At 40.0% G+C, this 18,012-nt stretch overlaps 1 protein-coding gene across 1 annotated transcript in view; it reads right to left on the reverse strand.

Moving 5' to 3' along the window:
• The window catches only part of ACSS1 (acyl-CoA synthetase short chain family member 1), a 968,098-nt gene that overhangs the window by 572,557 nt on the left and 377,529 nt on the right, over positions 1–18,012 (reverse strand). Inside the window, exon 6 of the mRNA XM_069606883.1 lies at positions 15,329–15,476. Within this exon, the coding sequence (XP_069462984.1) occupies positions 15,329–15,476 (148 nt within the window). The remainder of the gene's footprint in view (positions 1–15,328; positions 15,477–18,012) is intronic.

Raw genomic sequence — 18,012 nt, forward strand, 5'->3', positions numbered from 1 at the left:
AGCATATGTGAGATGGACTCCATCTCTGTGAAATATGAAAGAGCTATGAAACAAAATGTTTTCATTGTGGAATGAGGGCATGCCAACATCTCTTAGAAATGTCCAAACAGCCTTATTCACATTGCGTCGCGCTTTCTCCATTTGTGGGCCAAATGCAGATGAACGCAGCCACTTTTTTCTTTGAGCAATACGGGAAAAAACTATTTGGCAATTTGGAAACATGTCCATGACTTGCGCAAGTCCTTCCTTCATTGCAAATTGCAAAGAAATGCCAGAAACATGGCCTAAACTATTGCCTTTGCAATGAATGATAAGTATATCAGGATGACTCTCTGTCTGTAAAGTAATGCAGAGAGGTACCAAGTCCAACCACCTCATTCCAGGAACGCCATGCCAGTGCACTTCCACATGAGGAAATGCAAGATCTGCAGATAGACCGCAACTTTCTGCATGCACCTTCAGCCAATGTATCCATGAGTCTCCCAAAATCCAGATAATCTGTTTTCGAGCACACAGAGCCATGGCTGTCTGGTCTCCTGTTAGGGAAAAGACATTCTGACTAAATATCTCCGTACAGAACACACCCACTGACCTTTAGTGGCCAATCCCTACCTTCGCACATTTTCATTTGCATGCGTCTCCACCCCAAAATCCCTGTTGGTAAAAGGTGGCGCCTGCAAACTACCGTCATGTTCGCGGACACGTACAGGAGCAGAGCGTGACGACTTACATTTAAATATTATTCCCCTTTTCCCCTTGAAGGTAGGCTCTGAAAAGGGCCATTGTTTTTTTGTTTTTTTGTTTTTATTGGGGCAGATGCCTTACAGACACCTGTATTTTTCTTTTTTTGTGATATTGTTTGTTCTTACTTTACTCCTACAACCATTACAGAACCTTCTCCAAAGCAAGCCTCACATTCCAAAAGAACATGGCATTTCCCAAAGAAGATAACGCAACACCATCTGCTTCGAAATAAGCCGCATTACTGGGAACAATGTTCTTGAAGCTGCAGAAAAACATACCAGCACGTAACATAAAAGCACACATGCCACAATTAATGTTACACCTCCCAGAACTATTGTCCCATTTTCATTTAGGCAGTAACCCAGAAACGATTATTTTCGCAGTTGGAAAGATGTTCATGACTGCGTCAACCAACTGTTCCAAATCTTTCAACAAAGTACGTGAACTCACGTAGCCCAAATGGCAAGCACCGTAGTGCAAAAGTATCACATGAGGAGTGGTTATCGTTTGCATCTGGGTGCAAACTTGGGGAAGTGCTGCAACATTGCGATCAGTCTCAGCACTCCACACCACCTCCACTCCTCTCACATCAAAATGATGTGCCACATGCCTACTCTCGGCAAACAGCTGTAAACATTGGATAAAAATGTCTCCAAGGACCAAAACCCTGACCCTCTGTGCCACTGCAATCTTCAGTATACGCACCGTCTTTCGCCACAAAGGAACAATGTGAACATCTGATTGGCTGATGCCCACAGTGCCCTTTCCATGCTCGATTTGCTGTAGATACCCGTATGTAACACGCCCTACCCGCGGACAAGAGGTGCCTACGTGCGGCACGTAACTCTTAGCCAGTCCTTCTACCCTTTCCACATCACGCGCAATTCCATTTCCTCATTGGACACAGCTAAGCAGTCACACAACCATCCACCAATCACATTAACCATCCCTACATCTAACCCCGTCATCAAACTATTGCACTTCAAATGTACTATTGATCACTGTGAATGCAAGTCGCATATCATTCCAAAGCACCAACTTCAAAAACTACTGTGCAAGTGTCGCGGATTTCTACGTACAGCTCCATCCATGCGCATATGCATGCGTATAATCTACAGGTATGCATATTTTACTCAGAGAACATGTGCAACCCTTAAGATTTAATTTAAAGAAATTATTATCACTAAATCTGCATAGGCAATACATACCAACGGTCGTCCTTTAAGTACAAGATGTCCGATTTTTCATTAACAAACCGCACTACTTCTTACTGTCTCCCGCATAACTTATACATACGTTAGAACCCTGCCTTTTTAGTGAAAAAAACTCAATTTTCATTTAGAAAATGCCACAATTATTTACTGTGTAGCGTCTACATAAATGCTACTTCCAATGTGATCGTATGGGAAAAAGTAAACGCTCCCGATTGCTGTCGTGACATCTCCCTTCGAGGGTCTCCCGATTTTTCGAAATCGTACTTATAATGTGAAAGTACAGATTTTTTCCCCATTTACTATACTGATCTATCGCTTACAAATCTCTCTGCCATAGATAACACAGCTTAAAAGAAACAAGACATTTTCGTAACCTAAAAAGTGTACACAATTCTGAAGCACGTGCAACTGACATACTGCAAGTAACATAGAAAGGCAGCACATAGTGCAGTGAAAAGCACACATGCACTGTGTTCAAATGTCAAAGAACAATACTGCAATGAAAAATACAACATTAATGTGTACTGTAACATCACAGCTTTAAACACACACAGTTACTAACTTCTTCTTTTTTCAATCGCAGTGAAGACTACTCTCCTGAAAATCAACAGCATCTACACTGCAAACGAAATATCTGAAGAAACCTGGTCATTCAGCAAAATAAAGTAAGTGCAGTACAACCTTTATATTCTTACTATTCCTCAAACAGACTGTGTGGGTTATGTATTTAATTTGTGCACCAAAGCAAACAGTGATTTCTGAACCATTCTAACCACAAATCGCCATTTACTGAACAAAGAATAACAGGCAGAATGACTCACAAATCCCCATATGTTTGGAACTCAAATAACATACAAATCCCTTAGAATGTTAGCACTAGAAAACAAATAGGTGTTTCAATGTGATGCCAGTACTTTCACTATTAATGCTTCTCCTCACCACTAGCCCACTTTCTACTCTCATCTGAAGCACATAGTACTAGTATGCAAACAGAAAAGTAGACTTCCCAAATCATTGTAAGAGGCACATCCACACACCACCACAAAGTGCTTACCCATCAAACTCATGCACGCAAGCACACAGCACACATACATTGTACAACAGACCAAACCATGCCTTTTTTTTTCCAACAGACCCCAAAAAATGCCTACCAAAAAGTAAGTTTGTAGAAAGGAACGCAGAAGTAGAACAAATAAAAAAAAAGTTTACAACCTAAGCATCCACCTGTACCAGAGTTTGTAGAGAACGTTGGAACAGAACGGCTAATACATTTGTTTACCAAAACAAAGCAAGCCTCAACTACCGAAACTTTACCTCCTCCAACAAAATGTGGCACGAAGCACAAAACTCTCCACAAAAAATCAGCTACCAGTACAGCTAACAATGCTCCTAATAATCCTGATATAGCAACAAGAACCTATAGTAAAAAAAATATTTTAGCAAAAATGTTTCACCACAGAGTCCTTCAGAATCTAATAAGAAGAGGACCAAAATCATCCTCACCCCTTAAAACCTACCGTAAAAAAATAATCCTATAAGCTCTCATGGACAGTGCAATCATTCTCTAAAGGAGGTTGTTCATATTAGTGTTAAAAGGGATGAAATCATTAACAAAACTAAGTACCAAACTTCAAAGGAAACTTATCAATAAACGGAATGTGAACAAAAATAACTTCTTACATATTTGTGGAGGTGAATGGAGTCACACTACAACCACAGAACCATATTTTAATGAAGAAGCATACAAACAAAATCAAACAAACACAATTGCCATCCATAGCAGTGGAAGAGTATTTGAAAAAATCAATAATACCATCATGGAACAAGAAACACTGCTTAGAAAAGTATCTCTTAAAAACTCAGAATTACCTCTCGATTCGACCGAATCAGACCGTCCAGTATACAAATGGCCGTGCATGTCAATGTGTGCCATTCCCAACAAATCTTTACGCCAGTTCCTCAATCAGTATGTGAAAGGTAAAGACAAAAATAAAATGAAAACGCTGCAAAATATGGATACCTGTCCAGTGCGCAAATATACAGGACTGCAAGGACATTCATTAGCCTGCATTTCTGGACCTATTTGCAAAAGCACCTTTCATGATATCAAACAGATATCAATACATCATTCAAAAGTAAGGAATCTAGTGTATAAAATGTACTATGCTAAAAGTCCAGCTTCAGAATTAGCCAATTTAAATAACACTCTTCTGCATGTTACACCCAAGTATCTACAAGAAGAAATTGACCGTATCCAGAGAAAATATTTTGGAAGTGAAAGTCACTTACAAAATGCAATAGTTTTAGAACAGACTACCAACATTTCTGTACATAGCAACCTTCTATTACACACATACAAAAAAGAAATACTAAAATTTTAAAGTGCATCGGCTGAAATACCAAACCATGTGTGTGTGTGTTGCTGCAGAACGTTTTACAAAAGTAACACACAAAATGTAGACATAGCATACAAAATAGAAGACAATGAAGATTCCAAATGGTTTGATTTAGCTATGTACCTTAAAGCCGAAAACAAATATGAAATAAGTGAACCCCTAATATGTTGTAGTTACTGCACTACAAACTAGACAACAACCAAAGTCCTTCCTGTGCTATCACAAATAATTTTGAATTGTTTCCACTACCAAAAACATTTCAACAACTCAATTTGTACGAGAGCATCATAATTCAAACAGTTCATCCATTTCAAGCAATTATACGCCTTCACCCAAAAACAGCAAAATTACCTCCCTCTGAATTAGTGAAAGGCATTCATGGCAAAGTAGTTTATTTGCCATTAGATCTTACAGAAAATGTACACACTCTAGGAGTGCAACGTTCAATAGAGCATTCTTTAATTGTGTTGGTAAATGGTGTACCAACCAAAGACAAAAAAAATTGGCAACAACTGGTGGACTTACATAAAGTTAGACAAGCCTTGCAATATCTAAAAGACAATAACGAATAAGCTTAAGGGAAACAACTGCAATAATTGAACAATCACCAGAAACTGGACAATTTGAACTTCTGGATCCTGCTGCAGTATCCACTCTTTTGGACAAGTACACAATTCATCCATTGCATTCCAATGAAAGCATAGATGATGCACTAGAAACTTACCAAATGCGACAAACCAAAGGTTCACCAATGAGCATATGGGAAAAAAGTATAGAAGCACATGCTTTTCCACTGCTATTTCCTACTGGCAAAGGTGGAAGGTATGACGATAGACCCACTCAAATTACGGCATCAGAATACCGCTCATTACAAATGTGTTCGCAAGATCCCAGGTTTAGAAAAAATGTGGAATACATATTCCATCTACTCTTTGAAAGTGAATTAGCAGCCCTATGTTACGGAGTTGCACACATTTTGAAAGCTGGAACCCACTTTCAAAAAATGTCAGCTACACAATTAATACAAAAAGTACAAGAAAAAGATGAAGGTTTACAGTCAAGTATAACAAATTTGTTTGCAAACATGCGTTGTACAAATGAATACTGGTTCCGATGGCACGGAGACGTACGTTGTATGATCAGAAACCTTGGACCACCGACTTGGTTTGTTACCCTAAATTGTGCAGAATATGCATGGGAAGATTTACATGAGTTCCTACACATATCAAACAACATCAAAACCAACATACATGTATTAACACCTGGAGAACTTTGCTCTCTAGATCCAGTTAATGTGTCAAGATATTTCCATCATCGTTTCATTGCTATGCTACACTTTATTTGAAATAAAACTGTTCCTCCCCTCGGAGAAGTGCAGCACTTTTTTTGGAGAAAAGAATACCAAGCGAGAGGAGCACCACATATTCACATGCTTTTATGGATCAAAGGTGCACCTAAATTTGGTCAGGACACTGATTCCACTGTTTTGCAGTTCATCCAAAAATATGTCACTTGTGAAATCCCTTCACAACGGACACATAGTGACCTGCACAGGCAGATTTTACAATTTCAAAGACACAAATGTGGCAAATATTGTTACCGCAAATACAAAAACAAAGAGAAATACTACACCAAATGCCGGTTTGGTTTCCCTAGACCAGTTACAGAAACAGGTGAAGTGAACAACTTCATGTCTTCAGTTCGACATAGTGTGAAAAGCAAATCACCTAAGAACACATACTACATAAAAAGAACCAAAGAATGTAAATATATCAATGATTACAATGCAATCATTGCCCTCTTATGGAATGCAAACATAGATGTGCAGTACATTGCAGACAATTCCACTACTGTTGCATGATATGTTACAGCCTACTTAACAAAAGCTGAAAAAACAGAGCTTCAAGACCTCTGGGATGACTTATCAACAGACAAAACACTATCTCAGAAATTGTACAGCCTAGGCATAAAAATGCTCTCTCATAGAGGATGTGGCACCTATGAAGCGGCAGATCGTTTTACTGGTACTGCTTTGTACGGAAAATCAGACAACATAGTATGTCTAAGTCTTGGTCCTACTAAATCTAGAAAAAGAGTTCTGAAATCATATGAGGCCATAGAAACAATTGCCAGAAATGATCCCAACAGCCAAGACATTTTAAAAAACAATTTACTGGACACATATTATCCGAACAGGAGTAGCACTTTAGAGAGCATGTGTCTATACCACATCGCTCAAAACTTTGCATACAAAACTAATATAAAACCCGATGAAAGCAAAGGCAGATATACAGTCACAGATTTTGAAGGCAGCTTAGTAAAACTTACAAAACAAAGCTTAATTAATCATGTTAAATTGTCATTAAAAAGTCCTCAACAGAAAGAACTGTATTACATGTCTCTACTACAACTTTTTAAACCATGGAGAAAAGAGGAAGAGATACTAGATAACTGTGACTGCTATAAAGATGCTTTCAAAACAAATGAAAGTACTGTCACCGATGTGAACTTCACGCAGTAAAAAGCAATGTTGCACAATGAACAGCAACACGAAGAAGAACATTTTTGACGACGTAACAAAACAGATTGCACATGGTGTACAACACAAAAATAAAGAATGTACCTGCCAAAATTACAAACCAATACTGCTGTACATCAGTGGTAAAGCTGCTGGGTCAGGAAAAACATTCTTAATCAAAATCATCAGCAAGTTCCTTCAGCAATTGACAAACAACAAACTATCAGCTGTTGTAACTACCCCCACAGGTTTAGTTGCCTACAACATAGGCGGTGCCACTTTACACTGATTACTACTTCTTCCAGTAGAACACCAAAACAAATTAGACTACTACACACTTTCTGCAAAAGCTGCAATGGAACTATGCAGAGTATTAAAGCAAATGAAAATGCTACTAATAGATGAAGTGAGCATGGTCTCCAACCTAATGTTGGCTTTGATTCACCTCAGATTGCAAGAAGTACTTAAAACAAACTATGAAGAACTCTTTGCAAGGAAACACATTATCGTTTTCAGAGATCTTCTACAATTGAAAGCGGAACCTATTTTTAAAACCGTAGGACACAAACTCTGCCATACAACTGTTGGCAGTATAGGAAATGTCAACCCTTGGCAACATTTCAATACAGAGAATTAACAGAAAACATGCGGCAATCTGCAGATCTCACTTATGCCAACATCCTAAAAAGTATTAGAGTTGGTGTACTATCTCAGGAAGCACAAGCAATATTGAAAAAGTGGCACATTCGTGCACTTTACAGCAATAATGCATGTGCTACTGATGTTATGGAACAATTAGCGGACACAAATGTCAATTGTATGGCCTTAATGCCAACTCTTGCAAGCTGTGTCAAATTCAATGAAACAATGTTAAATAAAGAAATGTAACCAATAATTGAAATTTGTCCCACAGACAAACTAGACATACATGGTATGACACTACCCATGTGTGAGCAAGCCACAACAAGACTAAGTAGTTTAGAAAATTCAATATTCAACACAGCTGGGTTGGAAAAAATATTTAAATTATCCTTAAATTGTAGAGTAATGCTGAAACATAACCTTGATGTGGAGCAAGGGATAGTTAATGGGGCACTGGGTACAGTTGTTGACTTTCAATCATACCCACGTGACAGCAACATTCAGTTTGTCAATATTCGCTTTGACAAACTTTCAGAAGTGAAAAGGATAGGGCGCTCAACTGCTCGATTCCTTCTGTTCAAAGACATGTATGTACGTAGAGAACAATTTTCTCTAACTCTTGCATATGCAGTCACCATTCATAAATGCCAAGGTCTTACCCTAGACAAAGGATTAATAGATATAGGAAACACAGTCTTTAAAGAAGGCATGAGCTACGTAGCACTATCACGCTTACGTACAATTGACGGTTTATTTCTAATCAATTGTGATGCAAATAAAGTGACCGCTGATATTCTTTGCTTCTTGAAATACAATAGACTGCGGACACTATCCACCCCCCATTGAAACAATATCCTGTTCCAGAAAAAGTAAAACGTGGTAAAAGCTAAATAATTCTATCAGAAATGCAACAGAATCTGATTACAAATCCTTCAAAGAAAAGAAAAGAAGGAAAAGGTTCATCAATTACCACAAGCAAAGAAGAACCTATTAGGGAAAGTAAACCAGGTACTTCTTCAAAGAAGGAAGAGAAACTCCGAAAAAAAGCACTCTGACACGTAACTAGCTGGTCCATTCAAAATTTCAAATGATAGTGGTGTAAGTTGCTATGCAAATGTAGCAATGAATATTCTATTTCAATTGCCACCAATGGTTGACAATGTTTATTTACACAGTAGAGACCAATTGTGTTTGCAACTGTTAGTCCTTCGTAGAAATGCAAAAAACAATCCTGACAACACGTATAGTGTTCATGGAATAAGACAAGAATTGGACTACTGTGCTGGAATGGTGAGATTCACTATGAACACACAGGAAGATCCACAAGAATTTCTAATGTACTTACTACAAGTACTGGAAAACAAAAGCATACCATGTGGAAACATACATGCACTCTCTGTAGCAATGTCATACAGGAAAAAATCCCAAATGAGCGATTTGTGCATGTATCCATACCTAATTGTGAATCCATTCCATTTCAGCAACTAGTACAGACTGCAAACCATGCTAGATTATGTACTATGTACAATTCAGACAATCGCTCCACCTTAGTGATACAAACTCATAGTAAGTACATAATACTTATGCTGCTACGTTATGATGCAGATGGTACCAAAAACAACTGCAAGCTCACCGGATTTACACACGGTCAAGTGTCACTGGGAAAGAAAACCTTTACAACAGTAGGTATAATCTACCATGCAGGAGCTACAACCAATGCAGGTCACTACACTGCATACATTAAGAAGAAATGTGGATGGATTGAATGTAATGATAGCACCATTACTCTGAAGCAGAGATTGCCAGCTAATCTTACAAATGGGTATTTAATCTTCTTAAAGCCAAAATTGAATGACTAATGTCTACTTCAACATTGCCAAAAAATGAAGTGAAAGCCTACATACAGTTAGAATACACCAACAGGTATCTAACTGCCCAAGAGTGTAGAACAACAACACAGATAAATGAATACCACAGAAGCATAACAACAAATGCACATTTAGAATACGCCACCAGGTCAACAGGTATCTAACTGCTGTTACAAATAGCAACAAGGCTACAAGCATAACATAAATTAGAAAGAACAAGGAAACACTCAAAGAAAGCAAAGAAATAGTTTGTAGCATAGCAAATGAAGGTTTTTTTTAATCCAACACACATTTTTTTCTCCCAGACCCAAGGATTTCAAAAACAAACACAGAAACTGAGCACAATGCACAGTACACTGGTTTGTAAACTAAGTATGAGGGTAAAAAAAAACCTAAACTGTCTATTATACAATGTAAGAAGTCTTCATAAAATGCAAACACTAACATGCTTTTATCTTTTATCACAAAAATTAAAAAGGCTAGGTGTGCCAAGTACTCTAGTCATGTAAAACATATGTGGATTCTGCACAAATTAATCAATAAGTATAATTATAGTCATTTCATACATATGCGAATCAACACGGCTAATCTATAGCAGTAATATGTACAGTTACTATAAGCAGGACCTAGCTTTTTTGATGTATAACCCAGCACCTACACCCTACGGGCAAGCAACCCACACTATAGGTCCTAACCACAAACATCACTATATATCAAAACCATGGTGCTTCTAATTTCACTACTTTTAAGGTTAGTTTTGCGTGCGTGGTCTGCAGCCATGCAACCAACATGCACACAAACACAACACCACACCACGGCCATGTTCACTTATACCCTCACTCCTTACTCCCTACGACCATGCATCCAAGACTCTACGCCCTGGCCACAATCACTGCAGCATATTACACCCATGGTCGCTTGCACAGGAGTCACACACCCATACAATGAAACATTATAAGTGTAGCATGTACTCAATTTGTACCCACGACTCTAGGCCCTGCCGACACCTGCCAGATACATAATGGAATGTGTGGCTGAGATGTATGACTGTGATATCCTGCACTGCTTGTGAGCAGGGTCTACACTCTTCGGTGTATGGTCTACAGCCTGCAGCCATGCACCCAAAACTAAACGTCCTGCCCACAACTACCGCACTATGTAAAATTCATGTTGGCTTATAATTTTAGAGTTGACAAGTGTGTTCTCAGGTGCATGGCCATTGGCCATGCACCAAAGACTGCAGATCCTCACCACAACCACCTGAGTGATGTGCGGTAGTAGAGATGCAGCAATAGTTGTAATATGCTTCAGTGGTTCTGGCCAGAGGCTAGACTCCTACCTGTATAGCCATACCTATTACAATGTATGGGTGTGCAGTGGTTAATACCTCCAGTGCTTATAATTTTGTTCTTAGGTGCATGGCCTGCGGCCATGCAGCCAAAACTGTACACACTCCCACAACCATCTAATTGATAATCAATACTACAGGTGTATCCATTGGTGTGACATGCTGCGGTGGTTGTGGCCAGGGCCTACAGTCTTGAAAGTATGGCCTTCGACCTTCGGCCTACGGCCATGCATCCAAGGCTCTAGGCCCTGGCCACAACCACCGCAGCATGTCAAACCCATGGTGGTGTACTAATCAATAGCACACCCATAGGAGCAAATAATGTAATAACGACATATACTCAATTGCAATTTCCGCTAACACCACGCAAGCCCTTACAACAGTTTCAAGGTGCCTGGGCGCAGCACGGACTGAAATAATACCCCTATTAAAACCCTCATTTTCTTTACGCACAAACATTCTGAACAAGGCGTGCATAGAGAATACAATATTAACACCTACCGCCTGAACAAATACATTTTTTCACCCATCTCTTACAGTGTGAACCACCCCAAGCACGATGACACAGCAAAATAGGTTTCGAAATAGCATGTTGCCGCTGGTCGCCGCTGCGCTGTCGGCGGATCCAAGATGTCGGGCACATCCAAACAATCTGACGCACAACACGTCTCACTGCAGCCAATCAACAGAGATGTTGCGTGTTCGCGGTCATGACGCCAGCCCCTTAGCCAATCGTTATCTTGTCCGCGGAGTGAACAGGGAAGTGTGACCGCAGAGCGGACATAGATATCACTAATTTTGTGAGACCTACTTTTTGGTTGTTTTAAAGAAAACTACTGCACGGATTGTCACCAAATTTACAAAAGCACGCTTTCGGGACCAAAGCCCTGCTCCAAATTTGGTGAAAATCCATCCAGTGGTTTGGCCTATAGCCGTGTGCAAAGTTTTTCCCCCATTCAGTCTATGTGAAAAAAAATACGTTTTGGGACCCCTCCTATAACTTTTCCCCCCCTGGACCAAACATCACCAAACTTTGCAAAAATTCAGAGTGGCCCATATACTTTTTTTGCAAAGTTTGGTGAGGATTCGTCCAGGGGGAGCGGAGTTATAGGCCACCCAAAAAGTGCTCTTCCTATGGAAACAGCAACTTAATCATAACTACATGGCCACTATCGTGGCCGTGTAATGAAAGTGAAAAAAAATTGTACAATTCCAAATCGTTTCACCAGTCTGCAGCACATTTTGCATTGTTACCTGTTCGGATGCTCCGGACATTACTGTCTACATGACATTTGGACCCCCACCCCGTTCCATAGATTTCAGCACAGTCAAAACGTGTTTCTGGGCTTGTGGCTTGGCGAAGCATTGTTCCTTATACTATTACACACCGTTTCATCAATCTGCACCAGATTTTGTATAGTTACCTGTTGGACATTACTAACTACATGACATTTCAACACCCCACCCCTTTCCCCGAATGTCAGCACCTTCATACATGAGACAGTTGCTAGAAATCGGCAAAACATCAATGTGGTCAAAGAAGGACCGGTCCCGACACGAGGAACAAAACTCGAGGACCAGGGCCTAGAATGCACGGTTTCCAAGATATTTGCACCACAATGAGCTGCACCATGCCAGGGTGAGGCGACAGGTGGGGAGAGAGCACAGACTGTCCCATTATGCAGCAGCACATCAACTCTCGCCTCCCTCCCACAACGTCTGCTCCGTGGTATGTCAGCCAGCTACACACACCCCTTCTTAGTGCAGTTTATTGCAGGGTGCAAAGCACATCAAGCGATAAGCGAATCAAAACAGCAACCTATAGGATCAGTGTTATTATGTCTGTCTACAGAACCCGTTCGGAGAACGAGTACTTCTGCTAGTTAAATAAATAAAATAATCCCATGCTTCTATATAACTAACTCTGGAAAAGACTCCACGAGCTAAAATAACTTTCTTTAGCAGGCCCTCTTTCCAAGGCAAATTAAGCTTGTCTATAACTTGAGCTCAGTCCTGCTAAAAGAGTCAAGGCTTCCTCTAATTTCTTTGATTTATTTATGATATAACACACTTTAATGGGCTCCGAGAACAAACCTTTAGCAAAAACCTTATTTTCTATTGGATGGTTAAATTCGTTTTTATTCTATGCGCTCACAATTTCAAAAGCCTGGCCTTTTTTTTAACAGTATTTAGTTAATCCATGTTTACTATTTTAATTGTCTTTTTTAAATACTTAACTGTTTGGCATTGTGATCACAATTCCCTGAAACCAGCAGCATTTCTTGTATGAACCATCCTCGAGTTCTGCCAAGACACCGAAAGGGCACCCAAAGGTACCTTATTGAATATCGTTTGACTGCTGCTCTTTGTAGCTAGATTAACCTGAGTATTACAAATGCTCAGATAAAGCACATTAAGTGTCTGTGTTCACTACCAGAAACCTGGCCAGTAACTTCTTCCAGACTGGGCAGGGAACCCAGAGGTGGAGGGTGAACAGGGAATCCAAGCTGTACACATACAATCAAAGCAACCTAGCCCAAAATGCAGGCTCTGACAATAGATCTACAACAAATGGGAAAAGTTGAAGTACAGTGCAGTTCAACTACACGAGGTCAGATCATTCATTAGTTGTTAAATTACACCTTTGCTTTATACATTTTAATGAATATGAATGCACCCATCAGATAATCTAGTTGCCATTTTCTTCTAAAAGATATGATTACTGAACATTTTTGAGCCATGGAAAAACAACGAAATATATAAATTGCCGCTCATTGGAACAGCCAATCCAGCAGAGACCCTTCAAATGTGATATTTGTCAGGGACTGAGCACTTGACTAATTAGTCGATTGGCAGCAATATCAAATTGGTATAAAGAAAACACTAGGCCAAGGGAATCAATACACTCAACGCCAGTCAATCATTGGCTAAACACAGACAATGGAGCTCATGTCTTCTTTGGAATATAGCAAATATTATTCTTTCCCAATTAATCTTCAACTTCTGAGATTCCCTGTTACACACCCGCGCCACACTTCTATGATGCATTTCACTTCGGAACACACATGAAATATTCAATTAACTTGTAAATAATCGTCAAACATTCACAAACCAAAATCACTCTTCTTTTTCAGTCACGATGGGATGCATTTCTTTCCATGGAAAGGAACAATCATGACTGTGTCAGACTAAGAATTAGATGAATCTGCACTCAAAATTCAATAACAAACCTAAGCACTACAAAGGACCAGCTTTTTATTTTGAATCATGGGGCCCCGTTCCGAGTAGGGCGCAAAGGGATACCAGGCACCGTTAAGGACATCGGTGCCGGTAATCCCTTTGCGCCCTACTACGAGGTCCCTTAGCGGATCCCGCTATGGGCGCCTGGTTTTACCAGGCACCCTTAATGGGAGCCGCGAAGGGACCAGGGAGCAAATAACGGTACCGCAAATTGCGGTACCGTTATTAGCTCCCTCCCCATTCCCATTGAGCCCTATGGGGGCTCAAATGGGAATGGGGATTGCCTTTTTCAATGGGGACTTACCGGTCCCGCAAAGGTCGGACTACACCGGTAAGTCCCCATTGAACCAGGTCGGAGTCGGTACCGGTATTGGAGGCAGTCATGGTGCTAAAAGCACCATGGCTGCCTCCAAACTCGGAATGAGGCCCATGCTTTTGCCGCTTAACGAAATATCCAATGATTCTTAGCGTTATTTTTGGTTTGCTGCTGGTGAAGTTTAAGCAAATGGAAGGCTCATTTTATTTGTACAAGCATGTCTAACTCAGTATTGGATCATGTTGAATAATTAAGGTTTTTCATTTATCTCTTTAACAAAATGGCACTGTGGGAATGTGTAGCAACGTATTCATATGTTTCCTCTAGTTTTACAGCTCAAAGTGCTGGCTTAATCATTTTTTGTGTAAAATGACCAAGTGCTAATACAGCACATGGCAGCCAAAATATATAAATATAGAAGAACTCATAAACTTTGCGGTGTTCCATCATAATATTTTTACCAGTCGGATCAAAAATGTAGCACTTAATTCTATTTCCATTACACTTTAAACTTTCATTTCATACTGCCCTGGCTTTTAATAAATATGTTGTGGCTAATTGTTTCTCGACATTGCTGTGCTACATTACTCTGTCCATGATCAGTGTCAACGTTGAATTAGAAGTCCACATCGTGTCGCTCACCCTGCCCTCTTAGACTTAAACCAAGAATTTCTGGTGGTTGAGCTCCCGAAAAAACTGTCTTTACAGAGAAGGAGTGACCTGTTGGCTGTGTTAAAGCACTAGGGGAGGAAAAAAATCGAAACAAAGATTTTGCTTGAAATTGTACCAATAGTTCAGGTAAAGGGATAATGGGTGGCCAAAGGTTTTAGTGAACATTTTACAATGGAAAGATGAGCTTCTTGTCTGATGTGCAGAAATACATTACAAAGGTTTACTAGTACATCCTATAATATCAGTTCAATACCTATATTTCTAATTTGGACATTCTGAATTATTGTTGTCAAATTAGCATTTACCAAATTGACTAGACTGACAAAGATTTTGTTACTTGCTTAAAATTCTGTATGTCATCAGATCTCACCTGGGTCGGGATAAGTTGGAGTACTCTCAAACAAGACAGTGGTTGCTCCATTGCACAGAGGTCCATATACAACATAGCTGTGCCCAGTGATCCAGCCAATATCAGCCACGCAGCCAAACACATCACCTTCCTTGTAGTCAAACACATACTACAAAAAGAAAAAAATATTGGAATCAGAAGTATCCTTATAAAGTTAGAGAAAGCTAAGTTATGTACTGTCACTGTGGAGTAAATATCATACTTCTTTGCTATTCACATAGCTGGCATATCAGTACATGCGATCAGTCAGTCATTTTCAAATTTAACTATAAACAAATGTTTAGTTCACCACGTGCTACTTGTCTCTTTCTTTTCAATCACAGCTCAAGGTCAAACCTCTTATTTTGTGAGAAATTATGTCAATAAGTGTGTTTCTATTCACCCATGTTAACGTGAAATGTAGCAAAACATTTCTGTTTATGACGAATGCCAGAGTTTTTCATCTTTGTAACACGAGCATACACAATTTACAGTCCAATTGAAGGATGTTGATGTTTCAATATTAGCATTTAATTTATTTTACATTTCTATGCTTGTTTTTCAGCGTTGGGATGTGTCATCACCATGGGGCATGGGGCAAATAAGCAAGTACGGATAATAAAGGTAGTAGAACTAATTGTGAAATATCGGCTTTCCAAACAAGTACTTATTGGAACGTAGGAGTCATTATTGAGATGGTACAGTAGGGTAGTTGGAGGATGGTTGTGTGTATCCGAAGTGTGGGCTGATATTATAGGTCAAAGTGGCCTGTAATCTCTTTCTGGACTTGGATCATGAGAATCTTGTGCAGGTGTCCCAGGAACATCATTTTAGTGTTGTATATAATTATATTCACTGTATGTAGATGGAACTGCAAATGATAGAAACCTTGAAGGTCTTTAAGTTTAGGTACTGTTGAAATAGATACACTGCTGCATTTTTCAGGAGTTTGGCAGTAAGTTGTAGGCTTAACACAGGTGGTATGTGTGTTAGTGTGTGCATTCAATAAAATGAACAATTGAGTCGAATTCTACAGCTCCACTAATTTCCATAATGTAACACAAAGTAAAATACCTTTCCAAAGAAACACTACACTAACCAAACCTCCAGCAACCTCCTGCCTATGCCTGCAAGACTGATCAAAGGAAGTTTGGCAAAGCCTGGGTTTTCTGAATCCGTGGAAATACTGGTGGATCAGAGTTTACCTGAACATGTTGCTTAGTCCTTCCTTCTACCTCCCTATCATTAACCCTCATGCACATGTCCCCTTTTCCTTCTAAACCACCCTTATGCAAATATGTCTCTTTTTCTACTTCCATGTACACTGAAAAACCTCAGGGGTTTTCTCACCTTACTCCCCGGGGATCCCGTACTCAGGTGGCCAGGGAAAGTCCATTGCTTTTGGATCCTGACCCTGGGGGAGGACAAGTGACGGAGGAGCACCTAGGTAGGGGGTCTTTGGGAAGTGGGGGAGAAGCACCCAATGGTGAGACATGGTACCTCATCTTTTCCACAACCCATCTAACCCCTACCCCTGTTTATTTTATGGGAAACTACAGCTCCCATATTTCCTTCCCAATTTACATTTACAACAGTATTGAGACGAGGAAGATGAGGAATGAGGTCAGAAAGAATACCCCCATTGACTTGCATTGGCTCTGTGCCTGTAATGAGATTAGGCAGAGTTAGGCACTTAGTCCTAACAATGCACACCTGCCACTTTATGACCGAGGCTGGGCACGAGAAGGAACAGCTCTTTCGGGGCTGAAATGAACCAGGCTGTGGAAGTTGGAAGGCCAACAGGCTGATCAGCAATTGCAAGGATCGAGAGGGAGCCAGGTGAGAAAGCCACACTTTCGAGAAACCGTTAATGTTCCAAGTCTGAAACCGAGTGAGAGGAGGAAAGAAATCTTCAAATTGTATGAAATCGGCATGTGACCCTCCCAGGTGAACAGCAGAGTTGGGGAGGAGCAGAGGAGGCATTGGTAAGGGACTTGACTACAGTATGAAAAGATGAAAGGAAACCAAATAACATGGCCAGTGAGTTATCGAGAGCAACAAAAGTCTGGTCGAAGTTAAAAGCAAAAGTAATTGTAATCTGAAAGTTGAAGGTAGCGCGTGTGCTGATAAAATGTGAATGGAAAGGACAATTGCTGAATTGTAAAAGGTAACGATACAAGGTAACAGAGTGGTCCTGCAAGATGAAGTCGCACTTTCAAAAGTCTTTGAGAAATTTTATGAGAGTTGAAAGCTGTTACGATGGGAACCAAAGGAAAGAAAGTAACCGCGATAAGGAAAGAAAGTTGAATAAGAGGAAAGCAAAGCATGTGTACTTTGAATATGCCAACAGGGCAAAGTATATGAAGTTTGAAAAGGGTGAAGAGGGCAAACTAAAGAAAATAATCACTACAAGTATCAAGAGGCATTGATGTTACAAGATGAGGAAGATTGTGAATTGCAGAATTGTTGAAAGTGTGGTTGAAGTGGTCATGCAGAGGTCTATGTAAAATCCTTGTAGTTTTGAAAGTCTTCGACAGTGAAATTATACCCAAGATAAAACTTGGGGAAGGGAACCCCCACAAAAGAGACAGGCTGGAGCCCGGCAGAGGGAAGCTTGTGCAGAACTGTGAGAAATTGAGAAAGTGAATGTGAACAGAGGATTGATG

Source organism: Ambystoma mexicanum, chromosome 4p, assembly GCF_040938575.1.
Source record: "Ambystoma mexicanum isolate Mex_15411 chromosome 4p, UKY_AmexF1_1, whole genome shotgun sequence".
In the NCBI taxonomy this organism is placed as follows: domain Eukaryota; kingdom Metazoa; phylum Chordata; class Amphibia; order Caudata; family Ambystomatidae; genus Ambystoma; species Ambystoma mexicanum.